The sequence below is a fragment of the Mauremys mutica genome, chromosome 6, assembly GCF_020497125.1.
Source record: "Mauremys mutica isolate MM-2020 ecotype Southern chromosome 6, ASM2049712v1, whole genome shotgun sequence".
NCBI lineage: Eukaryota > Metazoa > Chordata > Testudines > Geoemydidae > Mauremys > Mauremys mutica.
Window position 1 is genome coordinate 70,049,992 of NC_059077.1, and position 15,708 is coordinate 70,065,699.

The 15,708-nt window shown below is 41.8% G+C and overlaps 1 protein-coding gene across 21 annotated transcripts in view; it reads right to left on the reverse strand.

Moving 5' to 3' along the window:
• Positions 1 to 15,708, reverse strand: part of SEMA6A (semaphorin 6A) — a 205,521-nt gene that overhangs the window by 33,361 nt on the left and 156,452 nt on the right. For 18 of the 21 annotated variants that reach the window (XM_045020630.1, XM_045020631.1, XM_045020638.1 and 15 more), the window contains 8 exons: positions 14,995 to 15,126; positions 11,395 to 11,550; positions 9,159 to 9,335; positions 8,359 to 8,499; positions 8,156 to 8,236; positions 6,678 to 6,736; positions 1,662 to 1,682; positions 1,478 to 1,528 (listed from right to left, as the gene is read on the reverse strand). In XM_045020630.1, coding sequence (XP_044876565.1) covers positions 1,478 to 1,528; positions 1,662 to 1,682; positions 6,678 to 6,736; positions 8,156 to 8,236; positions 8,359 to 8,499; positions 9,159 to 9,335; positions 11,395 to 11,550; positions 14,995 to 15,126 — 818 coding nt within the window. The remainder of the gene's footprint in view (positions 1 to 1,477; positions 1,529 to 1,661; positions 1,683 to 6,677; positions 6,737 to 8,155; positions 8,237 to 8,358; positions 8,500 to 9,158; positions 9,336 to 11,394; positions 11,551 to 14,994; positions 15,127 to 15,708) is intronic. The other 3 variants (XM_045020643.1, XM_045020644.1, XM_045020647.1) reach the window with 1 other exon arrangement.

A 15,708-nucleotide genomic window follows, 5' to 3' on the forward strand; every position in this document is an offset into this window, starting at 1 on the left:
TAGTTTGTCTGAGTGCAAAGCAGGAGGGAAGGAGGACTGTCAACTGCATCATAATGTCACCACTTGTATTTTAACTACGACACCAATAAGAAAAATTCACTGATCTAATGACTGCATATCAGGATTTGCCTCAGGCATGTCATTAGTATTAGGTGACAGATAAGATGTGATTGGGACTTAAAGTTAGCACTAGGTAGCATTTCTCCATAGTACCAGATAAATAAGATCCTTTTTTGAAATGTTAATGCAATAAATCAGTTCGGGAGAGGGAGATAGAGTGATTTTTTTTTTATACACACCCTTTGGAGCTGTGATGCTTCTCACTGAGGGCCATCTTCATGACTCTTTGGTCAGGTGAAAAAAGCAGCTTCCACCAAAGTCCATAACCAATAAAATGTCTTTCCACAGCCCTGCTGCAAAGCTTTGTTTCATATGAGTGGGAGTACCAATGCATTTGCCAATCAAAATCTTTTTGAACATCAGTACTATACGCAGGGCAATTTTCTTTTTTTTCAGACTCAGAAACTTTACTATTTGTAAATTACTGCTATATGCTTTGGAAGAATAACACTGAAAACACTCTACACTTGCAGATGCAGAGCATGTGCTAATTTTGTCCCAATTCTGATCTGCTTTTTTCGTCCAGGGCTTGTTAGTCCAGTGCTGCCTGATCGGAGTCTGATCACTAAGCCCCAGCCCTGCCCCACTGAAGTCAATGGGAATATGCCATTGCCTTAACTGGGAGTAATACCATACGTCACACTCAGCCTATGGATATCTGGCATTGGAGGAAGATCCGTTGTGGAAGCAATGACTAACTCTTTGGCTCTGGAAGTTAGAACTTTCTAGTGTGAAGCCCTTTGTTTTCAGATGGTTTTCTGGGATCTGGCAACACCAGTAAGTTAGGGAGTTACATAGAGCATGGAAGCACCAGCAAGAATAAGGCAGCCCAGAAGTTTGGAAGCAAGTGAAACCTTCGTGTTTCAGGGCATGAGCCATCCTCTAACTAATGAGGCTTGCAAAGAAATTTTCCTTATGGGTAGGTTATTCCATAACTGCCCGAGGCAGGGTTTCTTGCTCCTATCCCTAAAGCTTCTGATACTGGATGATGTCACAGACAGGATACTTGGCTAGATGGACCTATTTTCCTACCTTCTTTTCCTCAGTGAATAGACAAAATGTATTCACTGTACCATGTACTCTTTCTAGATGTTCTGGTGAAGCATGCTTGGGTCAGCTTGGTTAAAAGTTCTGAATTTGGAGTGCCATTAAGACTGGCCATAACTTGCTTTAGCTCAGTTAAGTTAGTTTTGGTCCAAGATGGAAAATTGTATGTCAAAAAGCACAAATAATCCTAAAATTAGTGAATCAGACCCCAATAAAACAAAACAAAAAAACCAATTTCTATTAGGGAATGGGGTCTACCAGCTAACACAAGGACCTGAGGGAGAATTTTTAAAAATATCAATAAACTGACCATACGCTGTGTTGTAAGATATTTCATGAGCTGGTGAAGTAGTTGAAATAGCTATGAAAAAAATAAATTAGGAAAAAACATTATAGAAAAATCAAGGCATGACAATATTTAAAAGGTTAGTAAGATGATCCCTCCAAAATTGAGCAGCACAGTTAGGAAATGATGTGACTAAGAACTTCCTTACCATTCAGTGCTACAAAGGAATCTGAAAGAAAAACAAAAACGAGAGATAAAAATCATTGTTTCTCACACAGTGCTAAGTACTTACTACTAACAAAACCTGTTATGCTTCTGTTATTTAATTGTACTGTGTCAGTGCTCAAGTGCCCCAATCAAAATCGGCACACTAATGTGCTACATGCTGCACAAACATAGAAGAAGACCACAGTGTCTGCTCCAAAGAGCTTACAAGCTAAAGCCTCACTCCTTCGAAGACAACAGTGCAAGCAGACCCCAGTCACCACATGGCTCTCTTTGCAGGATCAAGTCCCAAGAAGTGAATTTCACAAAATGTGCACAGCTTGATTCTGAATCATTTCTCACCCTTCTTTGAGGTGACTGATGTCAGATATCCCCCACTGCCATTCAACCTGGCAACCATTATTTGGCCAATTTCTTGTAACCATCGCAGCAGAAATGGGTCTTGAGAAGGGACAGGAACAGGGCAGTTGCCTCATAGACCATTAGTTATCAGACATTTAAATAGTTAAAGCCTCAACTTATTCTTACATTCAAAATCTGCAAGTGCTGATTGTGGTCAAGTCATTAGGTGTCTGCTTAAGGAGAAATTTGGAGAAATCCACACTCTAATTTTTCCATGTCTCAAGCTGAGTTTTGTCAGTATTTGGTATTGTGGGGAGGACCAAATCTACAGTGAGATCACTCTTGGTGTCTCTATGTACATGACACTGGTATGCAGTGAAGGGTACCATGGATTTCTCTGCTTCAAATATGAAACTCTATACAGAGTAAATATAAAAACAGGCTTGATTCTGCTGCCATTGTAGTTATTGACAAAAATCACATGGACTTTAAGAAAAGTGGGACTGAACCCATACACAATAAGAGCCATTTAGATATTGTCCTGAGATAGGTGCCATGTCACCCCATGGGAAGCACTGCAGGGACTGTGCATAAATCTCTCAAATGACCCAGAGTACAGGCTACCTTATCCTCCTAGTCCATGAAGCAGACTGACGTGGAAGTAGGCGGGATGCATATGTGACCCACACACCTCCAGGGTGTGGTGTTCTGTTCCCTCTAGTGGCACTGAGACCACTTAGAGATTAATGACTCTGCTACAGCCTTAGCTAAGGACCATGTGGCTTTTAGCTCATGCAGTAGAGGCTCATAGGCTAAGCTCCAGAAGTCCGAGGCTTGACCCTGCACACCAATGACTGGGGTCTGTCGGTGTTACACACACATAAGAATGACCATATTGGGTCAGACCTAAGGTCCATCTAGACCAGTATCCTGTCTTCTGACAGTGGCTAATGCCAGGTGCTTCAGAGGGAATGAACAGGTAATCATCAAGTGATCCATCCCCTGTCACCCATTACAGGGGCGGCTCTACAAATTCGGCCGCCCCAAGCAGTCATGCCCGGGAGGCGCCCCCGAGCCGCGGGAGCAGCGGACCTCCCGCGGGCATGACTGCGGAGGGTCCGCTGGTCGCGCGGCTCGGCTGGACCTCCCGCAGCTGCGGGCGGTTCGCTGGTCCGGCGGCTCCGGTTGAGCTGCCGCAGGCACGCCTGCGGGAGGTCCAGCCGAGCCGCGGGACCAGCGAACCGTCCGCAGTCATGCCTGCGGGAGGTCCACTGGAGCCGCCGGCCGAGCGTCCCCTCCGCAGTCATGCCTGCGGCAGGTCCGCTGCTCCCGGGGCTCCGGTGGACCTCCCGCAGGCATGACTGCGGCAGGTCCACCGGCCCAGCCTGCTGCCCCCCCGGGAAAGGGCCGCCCCAGGCGGGTGCTTGCCCCGCTGGGCTCTGGAGCCGGCCCTGACCCATTACCAGCTTCTGGCAAACAGAGGCTAGGGACACCATCCCTGCCCATCCTGGCTAACAGCCATTGATGGACCTATTCTCCATGAACTTATCTAGCTCTTTTTTTAACCCTGTTATAGTCTTGGCCTTCACAACATCCTCTGGCAAAGAGTACCACAGGTTGTCTGTGCGTTGTGTGAAGAAATACTTCCTTTTGTTTTAAACCTGCTGCCTATTAATTACATTTGGTGACCCCTTGATCTTGTGTTATGAGGAGGAGTAAATAGTTCCTTATTTACTTTTTCCACACTAGTCATGATTTTATAGACCTCGATCATGTCCCCACTTAGTCATCTCTTTTCCAAGCTGAAAAGTCCCACTCTTTTTAATCTCTCTTCATACGGAAACTGTTCCGTATTCCTAGTAATTTTTGTTGCCCTTTTCCGAACCTTTTCCAATTCCAATATATCTTTTTTGAGATGGGGTAACCACATCTGCATGCAGTATTCAAGATGTTGGCGTACTATGGGTTTATATAGAGGCAATATGATATTTTCGGTCTTATTATCTATCCCTTTCTTAACAATTCCTAACCTTCTGTTCGCTTTTTTGACTGTGGTTTCACATTAAGTGGATGTTCAGAGACCTATCCACAGTAACTCCAAGATCTCTTTTTTGAGTGGTAACAGCCAATCATTTTATATGTATAGTTAGGATTATGTTTTCCAATGTGCACTACTTTGAATTCATCAATACTGAATTTCATCTGCCATTTTGTTGTCCAGCCACCCAGTTTTGTGAGATCACTTTGTAGCTCTATCTTGAATAGCTTTGTATCACCTACAAATTTTGCCACCTCACTGTTTACCCCTTTTTCCAGATCATTTATGAATATGTTGAATCGTACTCATTCCAGTATAGACTCATGGGGGGACGCTACTATTTACCTCTCTCCATTCTGAAAACTGACCATTTATTCTTACCATTGTTTCCTACCTTTTAACCAGTTACCAATCCATGAGAGGCCCTTCCCTCTTATCCCATGACAGCTTACTTTGCTAAAGAGCCTTTGGTGAGGAACCTTGTCAAAGGCTTTCTGAAAATCTAAGTACATCTGATACAAAAGATTAAACCCTTGAGCTCTCCCTGCAATAAGAAATGGCTGTGTAAGGAGTGGGAGGGTCCTGGCATTGTCCTCAGCAGTGCGTCTGTGCACGAGTCAAGCACACTCTGGCCTTCAGTCTACATGCTCCATTACTCTATAGTCCATAAGTGTTGGCTCACTGTACATTAACTCCTCAGCTTCAGCAGTTTTATTGTGGCCACAGGCAGCAGCGGAAATTGTTTTATGAAGAACTGAGTTCTTGGTTGCATGGGTTTAAAGTAATGTCCGGGTTCTGAATTAAACCAACACAGGCAAGAACATTAAGAATAATGGCCGTCTTGAACGCAGCCCTAGGTATTTCTGGAGTCTCTAATCAGCACATAAGATTTCACTGCATGCGACGTGCTGCAGTCCCTGGGCACCATGCACTTTAAAGACTGAGTGACAGCTTTCACTCTGAATTTCTGAGATATAAAGAGGCATATTATCCAAAGTTTTATACAGGGATTGTGCTGCCTATGTTGGATTCCACTGCTGGGAATGATGAGGTGAAATCCTGCACTCTGCTGCACAAGAAATTTACCTTGTAAAGTTACATGTGGTTTGTATTAAATTTCCCTCCAATTAAAAATGCTGAGGCTCTTTAAGGATATTAAGGTACGTTAAAGTATGTCAAATGCAGCTCAACATAACCTTAAGCACTGCTGAACGAATTTTGACATAGATCTTTTGCGTAAAGCCATGCCATGGGAGTAGTTATTAAAAGGATTTTTGGCATGGGTTTTCTAAATGCTTCTCATGGAGTTAGCACAAATAGGCAGAGTTTAAGGGTCATTTTTTTTAAAAATCACTTCACATGTACAGTCCATGAGTTTGAAGATTAAATGCTTGGCCATATAACGTGTGTCATTTCTTTCACCCCAAAGGCCACATTCTCCTAGCCTTGTTCATCATATTGACTAGCACCGTATTTGACCAGAGTGCCCTGGACTTCAATGTGAATACTCTAGGCCCTGCTCATGGAAACTCAGTTTATCAGAATTTGGTCCCAAGCAATTAGTCTGCATTCCAAACTCCTTGTCTACATTGTCCCTGTTAGTAAATGTACATAAATTCAAGGAAATCAGAAAAAAGTCCGTAACATAAACAAGCCCAATTCTGTAGGCAACAAGGATGAAATCCTGACACCATTACTGACAAGGGCAAAACTCCCATTAACTTATGTGGGGTCTGGATTTCACCCCTAGGGTTTTGGATGCACAAAGAATAAAAGATTAGGCTTATTATGCAGACACTTGTATTTTTCCTAAAGTCTAAATTTAAATATGCTTAATCTGAAAGAGCTATATTTTGGCACATGACACAGTTCATAATAAGGGGTGATGGGTAGCTGCACTTCCTCAGGAGTAGCCAAAGTCAGCAACTGCCTCTCAGGGAGTCACACTTCGCTCCATGCTGCCCCTTACTCCTGAGGGTTTACTGCTGGCCATACCAGTTGCAAAGTACTACCTCCCACAACATGCTGGCTCAGCTGTGCCGGCCAGTGAGTAGGGAGTGGAGACAAGGCTATGCACACTCCTCATCCCTCCTCAAGTCACTGCTGCCCATCTGTTCCAGAGAGGGACTAAGAGTAGCCTTGCTTACCCTTGTGGGCTGCGACTCAAGGTCTGAGTAAAGAGAGCAGAGGGGCTCTCATGTACAGGTACACAGACCACGTCACAATCTCACCCAACATTTGTAAAGCAACAAATGTTCATTTTGCACTGGGTAGCTGAGACCCTGCATTCAAGATCATACACATAAACCAACCCACCCTTGAGTTTACAATGGCAACGAAGATACAGTGTATACAGCTGCTATAATTAATATCCTTCAGAGCTGGATTTGTCCCACAACACAATTGCCATTAAAACAAGTGCCATTGTTTGTATAAACCAAAATGCTGTTTTCTTTAAACAGGCACACAAATGCTTTTCTTGGACTGGTTACTTTAAGTGTGGTTGCTGTTGTTATGTTTTTCATTGCTACCAATAAAGTCCTGGCAGGTAATGGTGATTCTGGGCAGTCTGAAAGATTCTCTGACACAAGATAAACAGGGAGTAAAAGCTTTGCTTACTTTGGCAGTCACCCAGGCCATCTGTATTGCCATGCTCTATGTCCTGCTCAAATGCCAACCTAAATAACAGAAAGAAACATAATAGTGTGAATAACAACACTCACAGGCATCACCGGAGAGAAATCATACCATCTAAAAATGAAATAAAGATACAGAGAGAAACTGGTCATTTCTTTAATACACCACTGGGAAACTTGCAAAATGCAAACATAGACAAATTGAGTTATTTTCACCTCTTAATGGTTCTTTTGGGTGCAGAAGATGCTTTGACATATTTTTCTGCAAAATCTACTACATCTTGTATTGCTAAATCAAGAAAACAGATACATATCTTTATGAAAAATGGGAGAACATCTGTGAATAAAGTGATAAGTCTAAAACAAACAATGAAGTTATCAGAAAGCAATTATGATTCTATCTGAACTTGCTTGTACTCTGCAGAAGGTGCATTGGTATTTTGACAAGAAAAATACATTAAGCCAATATGTAGGTACTGAGCCTAGGAACTATGATAATAAACACTACAGAAATGCTCACAGATGCAGAAATAGATGTCAACACTATATGCTTAAATACTATTCTACCAAATGGCCCATCTGAGGCACAGTCCACATTGTTGTAATGAAGAGAATGCAATAGGGCACTTATAGTTAACGAAGATCTACAGTGAATCTTTAAAAAAACATTCTAAAGTAATAGAGAGAATAAGATGGCTGATCTAGGTATAAGAATGATAACGCAGCAGTTATATATTTATTGAGGACCTGTAAGGAAGCAGGGGGCTTCCTGTCGGCAGGAATATGGAGTTTATCTGATGTTAACAATACACCTGTACCAAGATTCTGAAGTACAGTCAAGGCTTAAAGTGAGCAAGCTTGTGGTGTGTCAGACCTGGCCAAAATATGAGACCTTTCAGGTGGATCTGTTGCCTGCAAGGAGGCATTTATAAATGCATTTAAAACAAGCTTTCAGAGTCCTTAAAATGTTGTTATGAAGTACTGAAATTCCACTGTTACGCAATAAGAGACCCAACAATTCTTTCGGTGTACTTTAGTGAGCTGTGATTCATTTTAGTAATACACAGTAAATTAGGAGGGCTGGTTTTGTTTGTTTTCGGTGGTCAAACTGCGTCAGTAATCTAATTTGGATTCTATTGCCTCTTTTAATCAGCTTTGATGGCACCAGTGCCAAACTTGCTCATAGTTCTCCCTCTTTGAGCAATACACGTCGGGACTTACTGTGTATCTATTTTCTTTTCTTTTTCCTAAGGGTAAATAATCAGTGGAGAGTTTGCATCAAATCATACTCTGGAATTCCAGAGAATGCAAATAGGATGAAAGCAAACATTTTGCACATTCTTTTTCCAAGAGCTCCTGTGGGGCTTTTTCAAACAGTTCTGTCCAAAAGTGCATCTGATTGGCATAATTGCTAAAGCCCCTAATTTTTACTCTGTCTGTCCAATGCCAATGGTTACTTACTTTACACCAGGTAACAGCTGTGTGCATACCCCACCTTCCTTCACCCAGCCACAGTATGGGTCTCTGGAGGCTATGCAGGCCCTTAAGAAAGAAGAAGATCATAAAGCAGTCTGGAATTTTTTCTTCTTCAGTTTTCTAATGCTCAATATGGCTTGAAAAAGAGTTTGTAAATGTGAGGAGAAACCCTGACACAAAACACCTACTTTTTGCACTTGCCATGACGCTCACATCGTCCCAGGGGAATCTTTATCACACAGGTAGAGAATGCTACATAGAGAGACCTGCTATGTTTGTCAAGCTGCATTCCCATAATCCTCTTGTCTTCTACCCCATCATAGCTGCACCTGATTTAACAGAGTAGGATAATGTTATAAATGGATTCTCTTGGCAAATTTAATTATAACATAATGATTTCTTAATCTGAGTGAATTCCAGAGAGGAGAAATTATTAGCTCAGGGGAAAAGAATACATGAACTCTATTAAAATCATTGTTACTAAGATATATAAACAACTGTTAAAAAGGATATGTACAAGGGGGAGCTGCCAGTATGGACGACTCCATGTAGCTCCTTGACTTCCAAATTCACTCCCCTCCTTAACCTTTATGGTATGCTGCCAAACCAATCTATTTACACTTGAGGAGGGCTGAAGGTCAGGAGGTCTTATTTTTGGGGCTGGGTTTTTGAGGGGGAATCAGCATTTTGAGTGTGGGGGGGTTCATTTTTATGGGCAAGTTGTTGGTTAGCTACTGCTATTTTTGTCTTTGTTGGATTGCATTGTCAGGGGTGCTTAAGAGCTGCCTGTGATGGGCAATTATCTATGCATGTTGAAATTAAAATACATAAAATAAAATGTAGAAAAGAGGGAAGCAAACACAAAAGGAACATTCAAAACCTTCTCTGAATTCTGTGGCCATTCCCTTTTCATGGGACTACCTGCACCATGGAAATTTAGACGTGTCACTGCTGTCCCGTAAATGAGTACAAAGAACCAGATACGTACTTTTCGGGATTGTAAACATTCATCTCCTCCAGGAAAAGGCTATCATTTAGGAAACCGCTGTTTCCTGTCCGGGCCAAGAACTTCAATATGATTCCCTTCTCTGATCCCAGGAAAACCACCGTGTGATTCTGATGTGGCCCAGCAGCAGTGTCTACTGCAATTTTGGTCAGACGGTATCTAGCACAACAACATAGAATTTGTCACTATTTGAGTTAGTCTATCATTTATTTTATCACTTTTCCCACTTCAAATAATAGTTGATAGCTTTCTAGTAATCATATAAGAAATATAAACTATTTTTTTCAGTTGAACTGACCCTATTAGTACACACAGCGAGTAGTAGTTGGGCACCAAACTGATGCTGTTTTGTGTGTGAATATGTATGTTATACAGCTAGCAAAAGTGTTTGCAGCAGCAAAGCTCAAGCAGCCAGCTGAAGAGGTGCATAAATGTCTGAAACCACTTAGCAATTACCCTTCCAATCAGAAGCAAAGTGTTAGTCTGATGACTTCTATGAGCAGGGAAAGAAAATTAGTGCGTGGAAATGTTTAAAATTTCATATTCTGTCATAGAAAGCAATAGTGATGGCATATCCATATTCATCCTTTTGGTAGTAAAAGCTGTGTCAGCACAATATTGAAAAGCTAAAAGCTAAATCAGCTGAACTTATACTTCACCACGTATGACCATACCACTACCACCAAGATAGCTCAGGGATTGGACAACATCAGCTCATGATGAAGAACAGCTTTGTTGAAGCTGAACCTGAGCAAGACAAAGGTGATGCTAGTGGGCAGAAGAAAACCTTAGAGGATTTTGCAGCCATAGTGTGGTCTCCTTTCATTGAAGGCACACCCTCACAATGGATCAATGTGATTCATAGTTTAGGAGTATGCCTCGATTCCTCGTTGATGCTAAGTCCTCACATAGCAGCTTTCTGTCTTCTCTGGTGGGCTGGGAAATGCCAATGACTCCAGTCCTTCATTATTCCTTACACATACCTTCACCTTCCTCTGGATAATAGCACTGCAATATACCTGGGCATGAAGCCTCCATCCCTTAGGAAACTCAATCTAAAACAAGCATGTTGCAGCACATCTTCTCAACAACATGGGCTACCACAAACACATCAAATCTCTCCTCCCCTCTCTACACTGGCTTCCAATAGACTATTAACTCAAGTTCCAGGTCTCTGCCTTTATCTTCAAAGCTGCCAATGGCCTGGGCCCACGGTATCTAAAAGACCATCTAGAGCTCCCATGGTTGACACTTCTGCTCCTCTGGCACAATGGAATTTTCTACAATAAGGATAAAGTGGGAGACAAAACTTTGAGGCCAGTCTGAGACTGTGGAATGAACTTTCACAGACCACCACAAACCTTATCACCTTCTTCTCCAAGTGCTAGGTGCATTTGTTTGACCTTGTCTTCTTTAACATAAACACATAGCAACATGTACATTAAAAAAAACTCCTCCAAAACAAAACCCAACCCAAACTAAACACTATACTGCACACACAATTCTCCCCCTGGGGAGAGAATGAGAGCGAGAGAATAAACTACATGAGGCAGATGTTAGTCACTTCGCTTAATGCGCTAGAGGAGGGTGCTTAGATATTATCATGATGACAGCAGTGTAAGAACCTTTACAGAATAGAACAGAAATGTGTTTCCCAATGTGTGGTGGTGACAATCTGAGGATTGTTGATTTATGTGCCTTTGTACAAATCTCTGTATTATTATTTCTTTTCTCATTGTCATAGAACAGATGGGGGTTATGTGATTATTTCTGTTTGTACACTTGTGCAAACACTGAAACACACCAGCACATATCCTGACAGACATCTTTGTATCCTGTGAACATATCCTGACAAGCATCTTTATTTCCTGTGGACATATCCCCTGGCTATCTGTTGAACTTTACCCAAAGTTTTCTACAGAGCTGTTTCAAATACTGACCCATAAGGTCAGGGCAATGTTCCCTGTTCTACATTTCCTCTGCAATCTGGTTTCAGTGCAGCATGGTTGGAAAGGACAGAAATCATTTCCAGTCTTGAAAGCTGCTCTGGGAGTTCTGTGGCATCTACTCAGTACTGTCATCATTCATTGCTGGATTCATGCCCAGCACAGCAGAAATGATTATTAGAATTCCAAAATATTCTAAGCATAGTTCATTAACACATCCTGACAGCATGTTAAGAGGGTTAGGAAAGTCCATTTGGAAGTTAGTTATTTACCTGACCATCGTCCTCAGGAACCAGGGCCTGCTGACAATTGAAGGAACAGCCTCATCCATGAGAGGATGCGTTTTGATGAAATTTAGAGTATCATCTGGGAACTCATTGGAGGTTATGTACTTTTCTAATGATACAGAGCCAGCACAGCAACCTGGCCTAAATAAAACAAGGGGGGAAAGTACTTATTTAGTGCCTGAGGGCAAATCTTCTAAGTGAATTGCTTTTCTAAGCATCTGGCACTAGGCAAGAATTTGCCAAAGATTCTGTGCCGAACAATTCAGAATACCACCAAATGAAGTACTGTTAGATTTCCTTTGGGCCTGCTGAGACCTTAGTGGGAGTCCAGGACTCTGTTCTGCCTATCTCAGGAATACTTTGATTTATTGCCACCCAAACAGGCAGATCATGAAGTTTTAAATACATGAGTCTGCAATCCATCCACCCACATGGAGTCTAATAAATGTACAGACTTATTTGGCAAAATACTGTACATGGATAAGGCACTCTCCCGGCTTTAACTGGCACCAGTACTGTGGCACTTTCTCATGGAATAAGTGTACTCTATTAATTTACAAGGGGAAAGTTGTTTTTTTACAGTGTGAAATAAAATGTTTAAAATACAGCCCAGTGGGGGTGGGAGAACCCAGCATCAATGTGAACACCTTATTTACTGTGGTTTCACTTTGTTTCTGACAAGCATGAGAATCCCAGTGTGGCAGAATGACAGTATCCTGCAATATCCTGAACAAACCTGATTGAATAAAGATTAATTTTAGTGAATTAAGTTAAACCTTTTTGAAGTAGATTTAATATCTTTGGGGTCCATTGTATTACAATAGCAACTGTTTACATGTTACTGTAGGATTCTATGTAACTTTTCTAGGGACTTGACTAATGTAAATGTTAGGAACTTCAAATAACTGTTTGGGAGAATATTGTGAAGTGGGTTTCCTAGTAGGTAGTTGGGAGGCCGTTCCTACTCCTGGAAACCCCAGATCAAAGACCCCCTGTATAAAGGATGGACTAACAGGGGTTGGCAACCTTTCAAAAGTGGTATGCAGAGTCTTCATTTATTCACTCTAATTTAAGGTTTTGCCTGCCAGTAATACATTTTAACGTTTTTAGATGGTCTCTTTCTATAAGTCTGTAATATATAACTAAACTATTGTTGTATGTAAAGTAAATAAGGTTTTTTAAATGTTTAAGAAACGTCATTTAAAATTAAATTAAAATGCAGAGCCCCCCAGATCAGTGTGAGTGCCACTGACAATCAGCTCGCGTGCCACCTTTGTCACGTGTGCCATAGGTTGCCTACCCCTGGACTAAACTTTTCATGACTATGCTTGTTCTGAGCTGGAGCTGTGATCAACTTAAACATAAGAACAGCCATACTGGGTCAGACCAAAGGTTCATTTAGTCCAGTATACTGTCTTCTGACCGTGGCTAATTCCAGGTGCTTCAGAAGGAATGAACGGAACAGGTAATCATCAAGTGATCTATCCCGTCACCCATTATCTGCTTCTGGCAAACAGAGGCTAGGGACACCATCCCTGCCCATCCTGGCTAATAGCCATTGATGTACCTATCCTCCATGAATTTATCTAGTTCTTTTTTGAACCCTGTTATAGTCTTGGCCTTTACAACATCTTCTGGCAAAGAGTTCCACAGACTGACTGTGCATTGTGTGAAGAAATACTTCCTTTTGTTTGTTTTAAACCTGCTGCCTATTAATTTCATTTGGTGATCTCTAGTTCTTGTGTTGAGAAGGAGTAAATAACACTTCCTTATTTACTATTTCCATACCCGTCATGATTTTATAGACCTCTATAATATCCCCCCTTAATTGTCTCTTTTCAAGCTGAAAAGTCCCAGTCTTATTAATCTCTCCTCAGAGGGAAGCCATTCCATACCCCTAGTCATTTTTATTGCCCTTTTCTGAACCTTTTCCAAATCCAATATATCTTTTTTGAGATGTGGTGACCACATCTGCATCTGAAACCACAAGGAAACCTCTGGGGTGAAGATATGAAGGACTGTTCCTACCAGAGCCCATGTTAAAGTTGGGGTGAACCCTGGTAAGATTATTAGCAGGAGTGTAGATTCTTTTATTGTTTTAATGTTTCCTCTGTAGTGTTTTCCTTATGAATAAAATAGGCCTGCATAGTAAGTGCCAGGTGATAACTCATAACTGTTGGCAATCACATTGTGTGCTGTCTCTGAGAGGAGAAGCAAGCAGGCCTGTTTAGGAAGACTGTGTTTTGCTGGGAAAATCACAGTATAATCCTGGGCAGCCTGGAAATACCCTAGTCAGGAGGGAGGGAGACACATGGCTCCATCCAAGAGAGGTAACTTCTAGGGAGCTGAAAGCCTGAGAGTGGGTGCCCTTGCTGTGCCATAGAGAGGAATACAGGTGTAGTTGCCCTGAATTGTGACACCCAGTACTATAGGCATGAGTAAGGCTAAGATTTAGTCATGGGTATTTTTAGTAAAAGTCATGGACAAGTCACGGGCGTTAAACAAAACATCCACACAACAAAAGTCCATTACTTTTACTATATAAATACCCGACTAAAACTTAGCAGCTCCGGGCGCTGTTGCTCTGTGGGGCCCCTAGGACATCGTTGCTGTGGGGGCCCACCGATGGCTAGCCCCTGCACTGGCCACGGGGCTGACTGCCCCCCGCAACCTCTGCTCCGAGGTCCCAGGGACCGCTGCTCAGGTGCTCCCTGGGGCTGTCCCTGGGACAGTAGACATAACATATATATGATGGAATTTCAAAGTTCCTGTCCAGGGAACAACTTACAAATAAAGTTGAAGATAGATAAACTCAGGCCTAATGAAGAAATTGAAATGCTAGGTTCGGTAAGTCTCTAAAACATAATGGGCCAAATTCAGACTTGGTGTAACAGAAGTCTTTTGGACCAATTAAATGATGGATTTGGGGCCAGATTCTACTAATGGTTATAGTGGCATAACTCTATTGACATAAATGGAATTATTCCAGATTTGCACCAGTATACCATTAAGTGGAATCTGGCTCTGAGTGTGAGTCAACAAATGGGTGTAGGTGGCAAGGTAGTGTAACTTGCACTGAACTGGTATCTAATGGGTCTACAAAATGAGTGCAATGAACATGTTGAAGGGAGTGGAAGGGAAGTGAACATAAGGGAAACAATTAATAGGTGGTATTAGATAAAGCAGATCCCCTTTTTTAATCTTACACCCTCTAGTTAGTTGCTTTTCCTTCTTCCCCCTTATTTCCTTCTACTTGACACATTAGTTATATTTGTTATGTTACCCCCGAATGGCAAATTGGTGCCATTCATTTCCTGACAATGTGTAACTTATACCATCTTAAGCAACCCCTGATTTTGATCCTAATGGGTCTGATCCTGATCTGACCTGTATTAAAGCTGATTTCAAAGGACCACTCCTGATACACCACCATAACTTAGATCAGAATCAGGCTGAATTCCTATTTCAGTTAAAATATTAATTTCCCATTACATCTTTATCTCACATTGCTGCTCAAGCTGTCTAACATGTTGTATTGTGTGCACCAAGACACAATCCGTTACTACACAGCATATGAATGCATACCTGGGTTTGGGCACTCGCTCATCAGGAACTGGTGTCCACGTAGAATCTGGAGACTTTTGTTCTTTGAATCTCCCAGTAAATACATTGGCAATGTCAAGCATGTCATAGGCACAGACCGCAGAGCCAGGGATGCTGCAACGTGACATTTCCCAGAAATTGTTACTCATTATGCAGTTATGCATAAAATTTTGACTGAAAAAATGCTGCATAGAAGATTTCCTGTCACTGGCTACTTAGTCCTGAACTTTATAACCTCCGGGTATGGACAGTAAAAGGCTGCCCCATGCAAAAGTTTGAAATGTACCAATGGGTAGTCAGTTCCTGTTAGCATAACTTGTTTCAAAAGCCTCTAAAGAAAGAACGAATTTCAGTAATCTTGAAAAGGGAAAAGAATCTGGGAAACTCTGCTTGCCATTGGTGATGTATGAAGAGTAACAGGCTATTCATTTAGTGCCCAGTACTTGGAAAGTCAAGTTCCTGTAATTCATAATACACTCTCAGTGCTGATCCTCACTGTCCTTGATGTGCCCCAAAAATACAATCTAGAGATAATTCAGAAGTTAGAGCTGATGCATCTCTCTGTGCTGAAGGATCCCATTAAGACTGAGAGTTGAACAGTATCACACCATCCTTTCAGGTTCAGATTGAACAGTATCACACCATCCTTTCAGGTTCAGATCTCCATCAGGTTTTCCTGTACATTTCTAACTGACT